This window comes from Phalaenopsis equestris, unplaced genomic scaffold (genome assembly GCF_001263595.1).
Source record: "Phalaenopsis equestris unplaced genomic scaffold, ASM126359v1 Scaffold000402, whole genome shotgun sequence".
NCBI classification, from domain to species: domain Eukaryota; kingdom Viridiplantae; phylum Streptophyta; class Magnoliopsida; order Asparagales; family Orchidaceae; genus Phalaenopsis; species Phalaenopsis equestris.
Window position 1 is genome coordinate 1,284,935 of NW_018164844.1, and position 17,487 is coordinate 1,302,421.

The 17,487-nt window shown below is 32.3% G+C and overlaps 1 protein-coding gene across 3 annotated transcripts; it reads right to left on the reverse strand.

Annotated features, from left to right (window-relative positions):
• Window positions 1-2,496: 2,496 nt before the first annotated feature.
• LOC110026859 (probable WRKY transcription factor 28) lies at window positions 2,497-4,144 on the reverse strand. 3 transcript variants are annotated; one of them, XM_020728045.1, is made up of 3 exons: window positions 3,571-4,144; window positions 3,024-3,161; window positions 2,497-2,949 (listed from the first exon to the last, which is right to left on the reverse strand). In XM_020728045.1, exons 1-3 carry the CDS (start codon window positions 4,017-4,019, stop codon window positions 2,601-2,603), a joined length of 936 nt encoding a protein of 311 aa, XP_020583704.1. In that variant the 5' UTR covers window positions 4,020-4,144; the 3' UTR covers window positions 2,497-2,600. The 3 variants fall into 3 exon arrangements, with proteins under 3 accessions (XP_020583704.1, XP_020583703.1, XP_020583702.1); XM_020728044.1 differs by having other exon boundaries at window positions 3,024-3,164; XM_020728043.1 differs by having other exon boundaries at window positions 3,024-3,167.
• Window positions 4,145-17,487: the final 13,343 nt, after the last annotated feature.

Here is a 17,487-nt window from a genome sequence, read left to right on the forward strand (position 1 = left end):
TTCATTTTTGATAGATTAAATGTGCGCAATGTCTTATTATACACCATCAAATCAATTTTCAATTAATAAAATGCAGAAAATTAAGATTTTTTTTTCATACATTATCCCCAAGTTCTGAGAGAGTCGTATTAGGTGCGGGCGCCGAAACTATAGCTAACCATTTCAACCCACAAGAGGTCTTTTTTTTTCTCGGCTCAATCACTGCTGCTCAATCACTACCATTGTTCGCACCTTCCGCATTAGTAGGCAATATTTTTTCTGTTCTAAGGTCCTCAACATCATGTTTCATGAACTACATAAATTTCACGTTTAATAGATTTTGTTTCTTTCTATGGTATAAATTTTCAATAATTTAAAACTTTCTAAAATATAGGCTAATTGAATTAAAAAATTTCTTCTTTGATTGATAGACTATATATACAATATTACTTTATTTATCTCACTTTATAAGCTCTAATAAATAAAATATAAAGTCATTTGCTCAAAATTTGAGAAAATTTTTATTTGGCTAAAATAAAATATATCAAAATCTTGGGTCCAAACTTAACTATTATATTAGAAACTTAAATAAATTTTATGTCAATGACATGAAGAGCTTCAATACATATCGATAACAATCTATTAATTTGATTAAAATTTCGAGAAAAGGCTAATTTTCATTCGGATACCATCTAGCTTAAAGTAATAAAGATTTTATGCATGGTTAGTGCTCTACTCTCGCTCGTCGATTTTCATGGACAGGAGAAAATATCCGGACAACCATATGGATCGCACCATGCTGCTGTACAAATGGTGTGGTGTGATCCATGCCATTGTCCAACTCCTCTTTATTTTATGAATTTGCATCACAATATGAGTTACCAAACTTTAATATAACTAAAAATAAAACATTCAATCAAATAGAGAACCAAAGCTTTTCTTTCTGCCATCATTGGATAAATAAGAATGAAGTATGAAAAGATTTTAACACGGTCGCCAAATTCCAAAACGCAAGCCAGTACAAGAAAGACAAAAGAATAAAGCCTCAGGGCACCTCTTTAATGAGAAGACAAAAAAATAAATAGGGAAAAATTGCATACAAACCACACAATTCCTTCTTATTTACATATCCAACACCCAACGTTTCATATTTACATTTACAACAATTTGATACATATCATGAATCTATGCATGCATGATCAAGAAGTTAATGGTGATGATATTTTTGTTGTAAATATGAAATTTTGGGGGTTAGATATATAAACTTATAATTAGAAATGTGTGTTATGCATTTAAAAGCCACCCCCCAATAAAAAACAGATTAACAAATAGAGTCCTAATAGGACTCTAATTCCTCAATTTAAGCATGCTTAGCAGTAGGAAAGGCCAGGAAGCAAGTTGCCAACTTATTATCATTTCACATCGGCCAAATCATTTTGAAAGACTATATATATATATATATATATGCTGTTATTTTCTGATATTGAAGACTTTTGCCGATTTTTATTGTGTTTAAAGATTGTAATCTCTGTTTATACTATCTGGAGTGTTGTATCATCTTCCTTCTACAAGTGATGTGTATGCATCTTACTCAAGAACAGCTGGAATATATGTGAACATATTATCTGGTAGGTATCACTCATATATCAGGAATTTGGAATCTCTTGAATTTGGAGAGGTGTGTCTTTTAGTGTGAAGAGGTGTGTCTTTTAGTGTGAAGAGGTGTGTCTCTTGGATTGGTGGGTTGGGGGGAGCGAGAACGTGTTCGTAATTTATCTCTAGGTTTTATCTATAAATAGATGTGTAACCCTATGGGTATAGAACTCCTCTGAAGTCTCGTTAAATCTATGTTCTTCTTCTGGTTTTGTGTCGATTCCTATTTTTCTTCTCCCTAAATTTCATAACATTATCTATTCCAATTGAAATTAAATCAAATTCATATTAATGAAAAGTTTGTTTTAAGAAGATTATTTAGATCTTCAAGGTATTTTACACATGATACTCATGCATTATAAGTCCTATATGAAAGAAAATGATAAAGCAGAAATGGTCGACAGAATCACATAAAGAAAAAAGTAGGAGAAGGATGGCAGAATATGACAAACTGCCCTCCACGCAATCACGACTCATCAATAGAAGAATCAGCAACTTGTAATATTCAGTGTGTATTCATATTGAAACGTGAACACATAATACATAATACAGATTGATTCAGTCTGATTAGTTAAGAGATTGCTATTTCGAAATTTTAATTATATATATCCATATATTTATAATTTTTCAATAATTTTAATACTCTTGTGTTTACATCTTGAATCTTTTCTTGCATCTATATATATATATATATATATATAGATGGATAGATAGATATGTCATACACTACCTATTAAAACTATAACTATCGTTCATTTGCTTCATCATCATTTGCATGCATCTACCTCAGCAGAAAACCTTAAAGTTCTCGAATAAAAACTAATAAAAGAAAGAAAGAAAAACTGTATATTTTAAATTCCTTCTAATAATATCGAACTGTCTCGAAATCTAAAAATACATATTTCGTAACATAATTAAGCAAAGATATAAATATATAAATAGAATCTAGACCTGCAAGTAGTGTATCTTCATGGGTGGCTGCTTTTAATAAATGATGGCATGATATCCTGTAGAAGAGCTCCATAGTTAGGGATCTGAAGCTGCTGCGAAGGAGACGATAGGGTTTGCAGGAACCCATATCCGGAGCTGGTGGACCCCAATTGTGAAAGTTGTTGGCCAAACAGTTCGGTTCTGAAGCTCTGCATCGCCATGGATGAAGTCTGATTCGCCAGCAAGTGGGAGCTTCCTCGAACATTTGCCGGACAGTGATGAGTGTGCTGGCCTTCATATGTCGTGATCACGATCGAAGGGTCCTGATTCGATCTCTCCACTCTCTTCTTCACCGTGCACTTCTGTGTCGTGCAGCGGTAGTAGCTCCTGCATGCAATATATGTTGATTCAGGATTAGTTTTTCATTTTATATGTTTAGTTTATGAGCTTATATGTTAGACCTTGGATAAGGGCTGTTCTTCACTGCCTTTTGGCCGTATTTCCTCCATCTATAGCCATCTTCAAGATGATCCACTTCGCTTTTGGTCATAAAAGCAAAACGTGGCTCTCTTTGCCTCTTCTCCCCCTTCTTCTTTGCCCTGCTGCTGTGAATTATAAGAAATTAAAACAGTAATTTTTACTCAGCTAAAATCATGATCATAGATAGTTGTATTAATTTTAAAAAAGGAAAATGGTATTAGATCTACGCATATAGAGGATATATAGTTATTTAAATAATGTTGCGGAATCCAGATCTTAAGATCTGTTGAATCTATAATACTTAAACAGAGGATTAATTAATTAAGTTAATCGGAAAATTAGATCCATAAATTTTCACGATCTTCTTTGCATATAGAAGAAAGTTGAGCTTTTGAAGCTAGATTGCTACCCTATTCTTTTAGTAAAGGTGACAAATTTTAAAAAAGAAGGAGAAGAAAAATTCAATCTTGCTAAATCATAAGAAGAAAAAATTAAAAATATATTGCAAAAATATAATTAATAACCTACGTATTCTTATCCTTCTGTCCACCATTCTCTTCTTCACCGGCTACTTCGTCTTTTTTACTGCCGCCGGAGTCTTCTTCCCCGGCCACCTCGATGGAGGAGGAAGACGGAGACGAGTTAGCGGTGGCCGGTAAAATCCCGACGCTGCCCGCAACAGAGCTGTTTTCATTAGTTCTAACACCGGATATAACTGCTTCATCACTCTCCAATTTCATCTCTTTACGAAGCGGTCCGAAAGCTTCATCTTTTGCCGAGAAAGATAAGTCGAAAGCTTTGGAAAGCATTCCATAGTCAGCAGAGCTCTGCAGAAATTCCGTAAAACCTGCATAAGGTAGGGATGGAGCGCCGAAATCTTGAGGATCGCCGGAACCTCCGCCGGAGTGGTGAGAAAAGAATGAGTAGGGATCATAGAAGTTTTCAAAATGAAAACTTTCCTTCTTATCCCCAGACATGACGTTAGATTGAATAAGAAAAATAAAGTTTTTGGAGGAGAAAGAGAGGGAAGGAGCAAGATGAAGGAAGGAAGAAGCCTAATGGCAGCAAGAGGCGAATTTTGGTCTTTAGACTGGTGGGTGGGGGGGCAGGCTAATGGGACGACTTTAGGGTGCACATTAATGATTTATTTTATTAAAATTTTGTTTTTTATACGTTGAGTTTCATTATTTTGCATTAAGAAAATGAGGAATACATATAAAATAAGAGTACATGAGAATGAAGGGCTAGTAGTCTACCTACCATTACAATAATTAGTTCTCAACAGTCCACGGTCACATGAGAAGCTGGCAATGACCTTCATTAAAATACATTACATTATTAAATCATTTTAAATTATAAAATGACTATATATATATATATATATATATATACATACATATATATTGATGTATTTATTCGTGTCATGATCAAAACATTAAAAATTTGATTAAAAATATAAAATATTGTTGATAAATTTGGGCGAAGAAAAACATGAATCGACACAAATCCAGAAGAACACAAAGAGATTTAATGAGGTTCGGCAGAGATACCTACATCATCGGGAGCAAAGCAGTTGTTTTTCCAATAATCCAAAAAAAAGTACATGATACATAATAAAATAACTTATGGTTACAAACAAAACTATTTATAACCCTAGAAAGAGCAGAAAAGGAAAGCATTAATACAATATGTAATTACCAAATTACACATGTACCGCACCCCCAATCCATATAAGGAAACTCCCCTGATTTGGACAGAATCTTCCGCTCCACTCCAACATCTGTCCCTTATATGGTATATGAGTCAATCTAACAAACAACCATTATATAAACTAAAATTTTATCATGAATTTTAACATTTGATTTAACAATTGATTGAGAATCTGAAAATTGAATTAAAAAGTGTTAGGCTTATAAATAATGATGTTTAGCGTGTTGTACGAAATCGCCTCTCATATTTTATCGATCAAAAATATAATTTAACTTTGAAATTATAAATTATTATTATTATTATTATTTTATTTTTTTTCACATTTGCAGCGGCCAGGATTTCAAAAGGTTGCTTCTCCCCGAAAGGATTCGACCGACACGTGTTAAATGGTATGCACCGTCATTTGACCGGCTAATTCCACGTGGAATAAAATACCATGTCGAAGACCAGTATAAAACCCACGAGCCACATGGAGAAGATTCGCACCGCCGGCGATGTGGCGTTATCTGGCCGGGTCACATCGCCGGAGCAATCATTCCAGCGATGCTGGGCCGTGGGATGGCGATCGGATGGTGGAAAGATTGGGTGGATGGCGCCGCGCATTACGGCGGGCGGGGCCCGTCGGCGGAGAGCCTGGTAAGTGTGAAATGTGAAGTGGATTTGGCGGTGGAGACCGAGGAGGGTGAGGTGTCGCTGTTGAACCGGTCGATGGAGGTGCTTTGCGTTCGCCCGAACAATTTTTCGTTTGATCGAGGGCCATAAAATGCGGGCCCCACGTGAATTTGAACGTGTGATATTTAAATGTGGGGACCAGTGAGAAACAATTTGTATAACTTTTTTTGAGGATATTGAAATATAATACTTGATTTTTAAGGTGTATATATGCACATATCATTTAGCCTTTATGTATTTACGCATAAAATGCTTAAACTTTAATATTTACATTATTAGTACTCAAATTTTGAATTTTAGGCGGTGCAGTACCGCATCGTAGTTTTTTCTATTTAGTTTGTGTTTTGTTTGCATTCTCAAAAGACTCCAGCTGAAAATTACAGTTTTTCATCAAATTTGATTACATGTGGTGGGTGCTAGAAAACTGCTGTCTAATTTACTTAAACGTTTTTTTATTATTTAATGGTCACCTCAGTTTTTGAACGGAAGATTTTTTTTAGCAGTTTCACAGTTGTTTCTTCAAACAGGTGCAGGTGTCTCACACAAATTCCGAGAAGATTATTTTTCTTATTTAACAGTCATATGCATATGTCATGCATGAATTTATAACAATAAGATGTTAGAAATGTAAATATCAAAATTTATGTGTTATGCATGTAAATCGGTAGAAATTATGTGTAATTATGTAAATTTTCCAATTATTAACAAGCTCATGGGTGTAAGGATTTGCATTAGAAAGATACGAATCTCAACGGCAAATAAGTGGGTATAAATTCATCCCGTTAGAAATTTGTCAGCCCTCATAAAATTCGTGCATGAGCAGTAACATTTAGGGGTGTAAACGAACCGAACATGAACGAACAAAGTTTGTGTTCGTGTTCAGTTCGTTTAAAATTTAGTTTGTTTGAAATAAGCTCGTGTTCGTTTCTTAACGAACGAGCCGAACACGAACCGATATATAAAAATAATATTATATATTAATTATATAACTTATATTATATAAATATACAATATCTATATTAGTATATTACTACTATAGTATATTAATATATTATTATTATTATTTTATTATATATTATAATTTATAAAATTTAATGTTTTAAAATATAATAAATTTTTTATATATAATTATTTTATATTATTTTATATTTCAAACAATAACGATTCGAACACGAACGAACGCATCACTGTTCATGTTTGGTTCGTTTAACTAACCGAACGAAAAAAATTTGTTTGTGTTTGTCTCGTTTACTTATCGAACGAATCGAACACGAACTCATTGACGAACCGAACACGAACTGTTCGCGAACAACGAGCTTTTTTGACAGCCCTAGTAACATTCACATATACTTAATCTGCTATTTGATTTTTTAGCTCTAAAATTTGAGTAATTTGCAAAAAGTATACTATTTATAAAAGTACCATCTAAAGTGTTGGAAACTAAACTATTTGGTATGGCTCATATGATAAGTGGAATGGAGCGAGCCAGCAGAGCTCGCGACCGGAAGCATCTGTTCAATCAGGGAAGTTACGTTAGGCAGGTTGGGAGTGCGGGGGCAACGCCACCGCGGTACGATAGAGGGGTAATTTTGTAATTACATATTGTACTGTAAGGTTATATATATGTCTTGTTTTGTAACCCTAGGTATATTCTACATTCTTTTCTGAAATTAAAAGAAAGTTGCTGTTATGCTCTCGATGACGTAGACATCTTTGTCGAATCACGTTAAATCCATGTGTTTTCTTCTGAATTTGTGTTGATTCTCGTTTCTTTGCCCTAAATTACTCAACATAAACCTTATGTGAATATCATCAAAAAAGGGTACAAGAATATGTGTGCCTTACATTTTTCATGAATTATTAAGAATGTAAAACCTGATTTAATTTAAATTTGGGCTTAGAGTTTTTATAGTTGCAAAATATTATAATTATATTGTTTTGATATTATGCCTATGAATACTCTAATCAAGGATTGACTTTGTATTATGGATAAATGAAATTTGCCATCTTATGTCTTGGATCTCCCAAGGTTTTCCCTTGGCATAAAATTTAGCATTTTATAGCTAAGGGTTAATCACCTTATTTATTCATTATATGGAAATAGAACATAAGATGTATAGTCTAGCCAACTTATTAAGGAGTATCACTATGAGCATAAAATAAGAATTCATTAACGATTTGGGCTTATAACTCCATACATAGTGTGGCATGAAAGATTTAAGTTTCTCTTTCATACGAAAAACTTGTGAGTCGTGTGATTTGATCAACGTGATTGATCATCTCTAACCGAGTAAATTGGAAATATTCTCTTAAGAGTAGCTCAAGGCTAATATGAGTATGTGAAAAGGGATATGATATTTTCTCAAGAGAATAAAATGTTTAAATAGACTTACAAAGTTGATAATGAATTAATAATCTTGATAAAAAAGTAGGGACAAAAGTGCTAATAAAAAATTTTCCCTTGATATAGAATAATAAAAAATTAGATAGCTCTCACCCTTTACTAAAGGGCGTTGCAAGAAGAACTGAAAGATATTGACTAATTTTTACAATTATATGTATAATATGATATTGGCTTTTAAGGGAAAATACATATTTACATTGCATTTATTTGAAAGCTCTGACACAAATCAAATATTTTGAAACATCGATGAATCACACAAGTATATGTCATATAAGTCGTATACGAAACATAGTTCGTGTATCGATTCCATGAAGAACGAACGAACTCTCAATGTTTGAAGATGTTCTAACTTCTTGGATTCGAGTCTGGCATAAAGATTCGATTGTTGGTGATTTGTGAAAGTATCAACATGATTTTTACAAAGAGGGAAAGTCCTAATTTAAATGTGTGAAGTAATCAAAAGAGTGAGAATATCTTCTCTGATTTGGATTCTAAAAGCTTAAGATTAACAAAGTGATAGAATGAATAGTGACACTCATGAGCAATTTTCTTTATTAGCCTCTATAGATGACAATAAGAAAGTTTGAACATCAAACCAATTTAATTCCCTAAATCAGGTGAGAACCCCAAGATTGTGTATTTTCCTACAGCATTGCACTTACCTAAGAGCAATATCACTATTGTTCTAAGTTCACGTGTTTAAACACTTACCTAGTTGTTTTACTAAGGATTCTTTTGAAACTTAAATTTCACAATAATTTTTAACAACTCAATTGACCATATTGAATGTAAATGAAGATTTAAATGTTAAAACCACCACAATAAAGTTTCATTCAAGTCGCATGAACAAAATTAAATTCTAGAACTTTTACTCACCAAATTAGAGAAGAAAAGTATCTTAATTACCAATCATGCTTTCAAGCAACATGTAACAAATTTACTAATCAAAGTATGCAACTTACACAAGTTGACAAAGAAAAATCAAGAAAGTATTGCATCCTTAGTTGCAAATTCGTTCTCATCTACCTCTTCATGGTTCCTAATGATCACTAAGTCTCTCGAACTAACTTTAGAAACTCAAAATTTAATCAATTATGGGAGGAAATGAAGAATCAACATATTAAGAGATATATAGGCACTTCATTTAGCGCATTAGATCATAAGAAGCTACAATAGCTAGCCTATTGGGTTGATTGCTTTGATGTAAAGAACATGTAAGCAAGAATGTAGTGTGGATGTAATGGATTAAGGCACGTGAGTCTTAAATCACCACCAATATTTATAATATACTTATGAAATTTGAGTATTTATCCTTTTAGGCCTACCTAAAATGATATTCTTTAATAAGAGACTTTCTTAGCATGATATTCACCAATAAGAATAGTCCGAAGCTTTTATGATAATAAAACTTAAGTTGTTTTCATAAGTTGATGATTGACCCTTTCTTTTACTCTAGAATGGAGAGTAAAGTAAATGTTGATTATAAGAGACTTTTGTTATAATACATAATTTGTTAAGATGTGTATTTTGAGAGAACGAAATAAGAAATAGACATTAGTTATTTATTCTTACCAAGATATTTTAACCCCTTGTCACCATCTATATGTATTACAAGATGTTAGAGAAGAATTAAGTAGCTTTCACATCCTGTGAAATTTACAAGAAAGAGTAGGCACAAGATGGATTCTAGTGAGGTAATAGCATTTGTCATATGTTGGGCAATGCATTTAGCTTGGAAATTGTTAATCGCTTGAAAATTGATTTGAATTTTGGATCGGATGAATAAGCCAGCTGAAGAATCCAAAGACATAAAAAAATGCCAAAAGCAGTTACGAAAATGAGAAGACCATAAAATCTTGTAACCTCCACATTAAATCAAATGTAAAGATGTAATTTCTATCTTAGTAGCTTTTTATCTTCTATAAATAGAGGTTCCAATGCATGTAAAGGATTTTTTTGGCTCTTGAATTTAGACCCATACTTTAGAGGAGTCTCCCCTCATTCTCATCTTTGTAATCTCTGTTTATATATATATATATATATATATATATAATGGGTCATAGAGCCCAAGAATACCCCAATTCGCCCCGAGAGAGCAAGTTTGTGTGTGCTCATCCTCTCTCATCATATATCTATCTCTCTCCACTCTTCTTCCTACCACTCCAATCCATGGGCATGTCTCACGGGATAAATTTGGATTCAGCAGGCATAAATATATTAATTACATCATAAGAGATGATCCCATAAGCATATTAAGGTTGAAAGATTAAAGTTTCAAAATCAAATTAGTAAATCTTATGAAATATTCATCATTTATAGAACAAACTTGTAAAGAAATTAAGAGAAAAATAAGAATTCCTTATATAAATAAATTTGTGTCCTTAAGAGAAGTAATCTGAAAAGAATAAGTTGTTAAAATAGTACTGAAAATGCAATGACTTCATATGGAGCTTGATGTTGCTTGTCGGTGACATAAGATTGATCATTTTGTGGGCCACTTGGGTTTTGTTAATTTTAAAAATCAATTCCGTAATGTGGATACTTAAAAAGCTCAAACTTGTCATATTTCAAAATAAAAACTCCGCTTTGATTTAATTCACTCCATAAAGAGAATAATTAGTGTGCTTAAATTTTATAAAAATAAGTGTCTAAGATAATCCATGGCTATTTATTTAAGGTCATTCTAAACCCACAGTTTATGTAAGTTTCAAATTAGTCTTTATATATATTTTTAATATGATCTAAAATAGTCTTTATCATGGAATATTTTAGCCCCCACATAAGGGTGTAAATGGGTCGAGTTGGCTAGAGCTCATCTCCTTAACGAGCTCACTAGCTGAGCTTATCGAGCCAAGAGCTCGAGCTCAACCTCAAGCTCATCCTGCCTCAGCTCATTTGCTCACGCATCGACTCGATCAACCAACCGCTAGTCATTTCGATATACTTTTTAGAGACATATTGGTTCATTCTTCTCCTCCTGTGGCCACCATTATCTTCTCTTGTAAGCTCCCCTAAAATTTAATTTTTAATTCAAATTTGTGTACTGGCTATCACCACTAAGAGCAAAACATAAAATTTTAATTCAAATTTATGGATTTTTATAATTTTCTTATTAATGTTTCATTTTAATATTGGAGTTATAAGTTTCTATGATGCATTTTTATAATCACAAATAATTTTTTAGTAGTTTTTCATCATCTATTTTCTTATTCAATCCATTAGATTATCGTGAGATTTATTTTCATATTAATGTTTCATTTTAATATGTTTTTGGGTACATGTTAAATACTGTAATTTTCTTTCTTCTTGATTGTAGTTAATGTGATAAGGACAATAAATTTTTTAAAGTAAAAAATATGATTACATGAACCACTGTTGATACTCATTGTTTAGAAGCTTTGTGAGTGAGCTTCGTTCTCGCATCTTTTGACACTTTAGTCAGCGTTGTGTTAAAGTATTCACTTGTGTTCATTTGGTTACCCATGTTGATTGGCGAACCGATTTCTAGAGAAATTTCCAATCGTGATATCATTCAACTTGGGTTTTAGTCTTCGCTCATGCCATTTGCTAGGTCGAACCTTTGGTTTCTTGCTCATCTCAGAGTTTTTCGTTTACTAGCCCTCGAAGGAGAGTCTTTTGTTTACTTGTCCCGGATATGAGCTTCTTTTCCTCGCCTCAAAGGGGTTTTTTACTTGCCCCTGAGAGGACTTTTATGTCTGCTCGCTCCGAATAACAATCTTTTGTTTGTTCCCCCTGAAGGGGAGTTTTTTTTTTTTTTTTGCTTGCCCTGAAAGGTTTTTTTTCCCTCGTTCAGGTGGGGATATTTTTTTTTGATCACCCCGCAAAGGAGTTTTTCTCTCGGGAGGGAAGTTTTTTGCTTGTTCATCCCGGAGGGAAGTTTTTTGTTTGCTCGTCCCGCAGATGAGTTTTTTTTTTTTTTTGCTCTTCCCGAAGATGATTTTTGTTTGCTCGTCTAGAGGGAAGTTTTTTTATTTGCTTGCCCCAGAGTGGTCGGAGGCTCTTATAATATCATCATTTCTTTTCAAATATATGTATATATAAATTTGCTAACAAAAAAAAAAATATATATAATAATAATTCAACTTGGTTGACCAATAATTGGAAGCAACTCCATCATTATTTAGGATTTTCAAACTATTGCTCTATTATCATGACTACCATCATAACTATTATATTTGGTCAACAAACAGTACATATAAGATAGTTGCAAAATATGGTCACCCAAGACTTAATGCCATATATAGCATTATTTTAGAGTTTTAAATGGGTTGATCCCAATCAAATAACGGCAACGGCAAAGCCAACGAATTATATTTATTTTCGTTATTAGTATTTATTTATCATAGATTATGTGTTGTGTTGATGGATAGATAAATATTTATGAGATTGGCATTCATTATATGTAAGTTGTGAAAATTTGATTGTTCTTTTATATATATAATTTAAATTTTATACAGTTTGGTGTCGGATATTTTTTATGGTAATTTCTAACGCATTTCAATACTTTTCAGCGTTAAATAATCTTCGACAGATATAGCCAACGCAAATGATGACACAAATTTGTGTTTGTCAAAAGTGAACGTAAAGTTGTTGACATTTGTGTCGATGCGGACGCATCTAATCTGGTTAATGTCGACACTGTCTGCCGCTACGCTAAAGCCGGAGAGATCTGATCCCAATTTTTAAGTGGACAAAAGTTCCGACGCAAATCCAAAATGTTTTGCATTGGATAATAATTTTAAGGGACATTTACATCCATGCAGGGGTGGACCCGGGTACCAAAGGGAGCAATTGCCCCTCTTGCCCCCTTTGAAATACCTGTTTTGTCCATTCTGAAATATTTCTTTGCCCTTCGTTACCCTAGTCCCTCCCATGTTGAGTGTGCACCCCAAATTTCACATCATTCCTATTTGAAAAGAATTAAAAGTTTTACATACACACCACTCAATTCTTATGTATTTACCTATCTAATATTTGAACTTTAATTTTTTTTTTATATACCACCTTACATTTGCATGAAAAGATGTATTTCATTTTTTAAATGTTAAATAATTTTATTCTTGACGTGATGTGTGAGATTTGGGCGGCATAAATGTAATAGGTAAAATTTAGATATTAGATATATAAATACATAGGAATTGAGGGGGCAAGTATATCAATTGTTGACTCCTGATTTGTTTGTGAATCACACCTCAAATGTTGAAATGAAGGAAATGAGGACGAGGGAGAGAGAGATGAATGAACAATAAGAAATAGTAAAATATCTTGTATGTTAGCTCTTTCTCATAAAATGAACTTCTTATTTATGAGGGAGAGGGTACAATATAGTCATATTACATTTCAACCATTGTTTTAATGAGGATTGTACATTAAATTCTATATATTTTATATGTATAAGACTATTGTTTGGTTTCCCGATGACTCGGTCGGATGGGCTAGTATGACCTCGATTTGGTCAGGCTGATTCGGTCGGCTAGGCTTTGTTGGTGTTATTGGTAGGCTGAGCTTGATTAACTGTGGGTCAGCTGGACTGACCCGACCGGCTAGGTTTCTTGACCCTCAATCTTTGGATAAGGTGCTTCTTTCAAGAAAAAAAAAACGAGTCTACCAAACAGAGGTTGAATCATCATAACCTAATAGATAGATCATTCCTTGACAAGAGTATCCTTTGGGATGATTATAAGGCACTATTATATTGTCAATTATTGGCCCCTGGCGAGCAGCCTAGGAGCGCCTTTGGGAAGGCTAGTGATGTTGATGAATTAGAGTTTTTTCTCTGGTCAGATCTACCAGAAGGTTGATCGTAGCCATTACTTGGCTTCCTTGTAATTGTTAGCTCGGATTCTTATCTTCCATATTTTAGTCTAATTAGTTCAAATTCAGATCAGTCAGTCATTCTCCTTGCTCGATTGGCTAAATTTGATCGGATGAGTGCTTCTCCTAATTTTCTATCGGTGAGCCCTCCTTTGTGGTACTCCCTTCCTTCTTCACTGTTGGACCTCCTCGGGATATGCATGGCACATATTTCATGTACACCAACTTTTAGAGCCGATTTATAATAATAATAATAATAATAATAATGCCAGCTCAAAATAAACTTCTTAGGAATGTGTCTCTTAAATAATAATGTCTTTTTTTTTTTCAAGCTAACCAATGGCTATGGATTAGAGTTAATGTTCTAAAACTCAACTCTCAATTTTGTTGTCATCATAAAATTTTAGGCATAGGCAGTTTTGACACTTTATTTGGCTTAGGAATTTAACAACATTGTATTATAAACATATGCATGAATAACATCTGTCATAAGAACAAGAAACAGGCACTTATTTATTTGAGGTTAAACATTAATGAGTTATTAGATTTCTTTCAATCAAAAATACTAACAATTAAATTGATCTTTAAAAGAGTAAAAAAGTAATGTAATTACAATGCTCTCTCTTTCACTTTATTTTGATGCTTAAATTGTTCCTATCTTCTATCTTTTTTTATATATTTTTTTGAAAAGATAAGAAGACGTCGAGACATCACCATCACAAGAAAAGAGTCCTAGCAATATGGCTAATCAAGTTGCACTCTTTTAGTAGTTGGATTGTGATGATGAAATATGAATTAAGAAAAAAATAATAATAACTCAATAATCAAAACATGAAGAAAATTGATCAAAGAGAGACATATCGTTGTCACATTAGTGTCAAGAAGCTAGTGGACGTTCTGATAAGCAATGGGATGACTTAAACTAAAAAGAAATCCAACCATCTCTTAAGGAGCATTATAACCCTTCAAGGTATTGGACAAAATTACTACAACTATATATATCTAAGAATTTTATTGATAAAAAAAAACTTGTTATATAAGAGGATTATCTAAATGCTTATTTCAAGACTTTCACTCAAAATATGTCAAAAGCATTTTAAATTTTTTTTTAACATCCAAAACTAATTAAAAACAAAAAATCTAATAAGTTCTTAAATAAATTTCATTCAACAGCACCAATATGAAACTTAACTCTTAAAAGTGCATAAACTCTTATGCTAGGATCTTATAAGAATTTTCTGACAGTGATAAAGTTCTCTCATCCACTTTTTTTTTCTGGCTCTTCTTTTATCATTCCCAACCGTAGAAATTTTAAGAAAAAAAAAGAAGAAGAAGAAGCCAAGATATCACCATCACATGATGAAACTTCTAAGAACAAAGCCAACCAAGTTGCACACTTTTTGTAATAGGGATGGGTTGATGAAAATATTGAACAAGAATTAAAACACAAAATAATAATATATTATTGTCTACTAATGCGAAGAAGCTAATCAATATTCTGGTAAACAATACAATAACTCATAATATGAAGAAATTCAACCTTGATTTAGTGAAGATTATCAACTATATAAGATATTGGACAAAATTAACATCTTTACATCTAATAACTTTATCAATGCAACATACCTTGATGCATAGGTGGGTTATCTAGATGCTTATTTCAATTTTTATAAGTTTTTTGAATAAACCTTAATAGTTTCATCCATAATATGTAAGAAAAAATATTTTTTTATTATTTGCTAAAATATCCAAAACCAGTACAATCTAAAAACATTAATGAGTTTTTGGATTGTTTTTTATCAAAAAATTTAATATTTAAATTAGTCCTTAAAGTCTTGTAAGAGGCCCATATCTCATAAGAGTTTCCTAGTTGTGGTAATTCTTTCTCTTCCAAATTATTTTTTTGGCACATCATTTTTCATTCTTGGCCATAGAATTTTAAGGAAAAAAAAAAGAGGCCAAGATGTCACCATCACAAGAATCCAACAACATGGCTAACAAGTTGCTCTCTTTAAAATATAGGGATGTGTTGATGAAAATAGTAAACATGTAAACATTAACAATTCAAAAATCAAAACATTTAGAAGAATGATACAAGAAGAAGAAACGGTTGCCACATTAATGTTGAAAAACTAGTGGATGTTCTGATGAGCAATATCAAAATACGAGAATATTCAACATTGTTTTAGAGAATTTTATCATCCCTTCAAATCATTGAATAGAATTAACATATTTATATCTAGTAACTTTATCAATGAAATTTTTTTGATATATGGATGGGTTATCAAGATGCTTATTTCAATATCTATATGCATTTTGAGATAAAAATTTATAGTTTCACTCAATGTATGTTAAAAAGTCTTTGTTTTATTAATATTTTTATTTTTTCTAAAACATCAAAAACCAGTAAAAACCAAGAACATTATTGAGTGAGTAGATTGATTTTAATTAAAAATATTGATACTTGCATTGATCCTTAAAAGTGTATAAAGTATTGTAAGAGGCTAATCTCTCATAAGAATAATCTTGAAAGAATTCAATCCATTTAGCATGTTTATGGTTTAAGAGTATTAATGAATTTGAGGGTATGATGATCCGAGTTAAGAATGAACTTCTTCTATAAAAGGTAATGTTGTCAGTGTCTGAAATATTGAATGGCAGCATAAACTTCTTTATCATATGTAGAATATCAATGTTTAGCCTCATTTAATTTCTCACTAATAAAAGGTACTAGGTGATTTTTTGACTTAAAATTCAATCAATTCTAATCTTAAAAGCATCATAAGTTTCCTCAAAAGTTTTAGAAAAATCAGGCAGTCTATGTATGGAAGTAGAGGTTATTAAAACATTAACATGTTCTAAGTTTTTTTGTGTGGTAAGAGTCCAATGAAACTTCTCTAATTTCAAATATCAGTGATGGGGGAAACAACTGCACTAAATTCCTTGGTGAATCTCCTATAAAAAGTAGCTAGACCATGAAAACTTTGCATACTGGGGGGAATTCTTAGGTGAGGGCCAGTTTAAAATTGTCTTAACTTTGGAAGGGTTGGGCTTGATTCTAGTAATGGAAAAAATAAATCCTCAAAAAATCACATCAATTTTTAAAAAGAAGCGCTTATTGAAGTTGATGTATAATTGTTATTTCCTTAGGATTTTAAATACTTATCTAAGGTGTTTTAAATGGTTTTTCTCACTTGGGCTAAAAATCAAGATATCATCAAAATAAACAATAAAAATTTTTCTTGTAAAGGGTTTTAGGATAGTGTTCATTAACCTCACAAATTTGCTCTGAGCAATTGAAAGTCCAAAGGGCATCATCGGCCATCATAAAGTCTATTAGTGATCTTAAATGCAATTTTCAACTCATCTCCTGATTGAATCCTAATTTGGTGATAATCACCTCTTAAATTAATTTTTAAAAAAACAACTATCCCTGAGATATATCCAACAAGTCATCTAGCATAGGAATAGGAAATTTATACTTGACAGTGGTTCTACTAATGACCCGACTATCAAGACATATTATCTATGTGTCATCTTTTTTTGAGGCTAGCAATATTGGAACTAAACTTGGGCTAAAATTTCTTGAACAAATCTTTTCTTATGCAAGTATTCAACTTGTCTCCTTATCTCATCATTCTTAGTAGGTTTCATCCTATATTAGGGAAGATTGGAAAGTTATGAACCAGGGATTAAGTCAATGACATGTTGAATGGACCTAAGAGGGACTAGCCTATCAGATAGTTCTTTAGGTTCAACATCAATAAATTTGGAAGAAAAAAATTGGAGACCATAACATGTATTTGAATCTCATTAATTACTTC

Coding starts and splice junctions, on each gene's coding strand:
- LOC110026859 (XM_020728043.1), bottom strand. CDS start 4,019: ATGTCTGGGGATAAGAAGGAAAGTTTTCATTTTGAAAACTTCTATGAT. Junction 3,168..3,570: donor GGACAGAAGGATAAGAATAC/GTAGGTTATTAA, acceptor TATAATTCACAG/CAGCAGGGCAAAGAAGAAGG. Junction 2,950..3,023: donor AAGAACAGCCCTTATCCAAG/GTCTAACATATA, acceptor TATTGCATGCAG/GAGCTACTACCGCTGCACGA.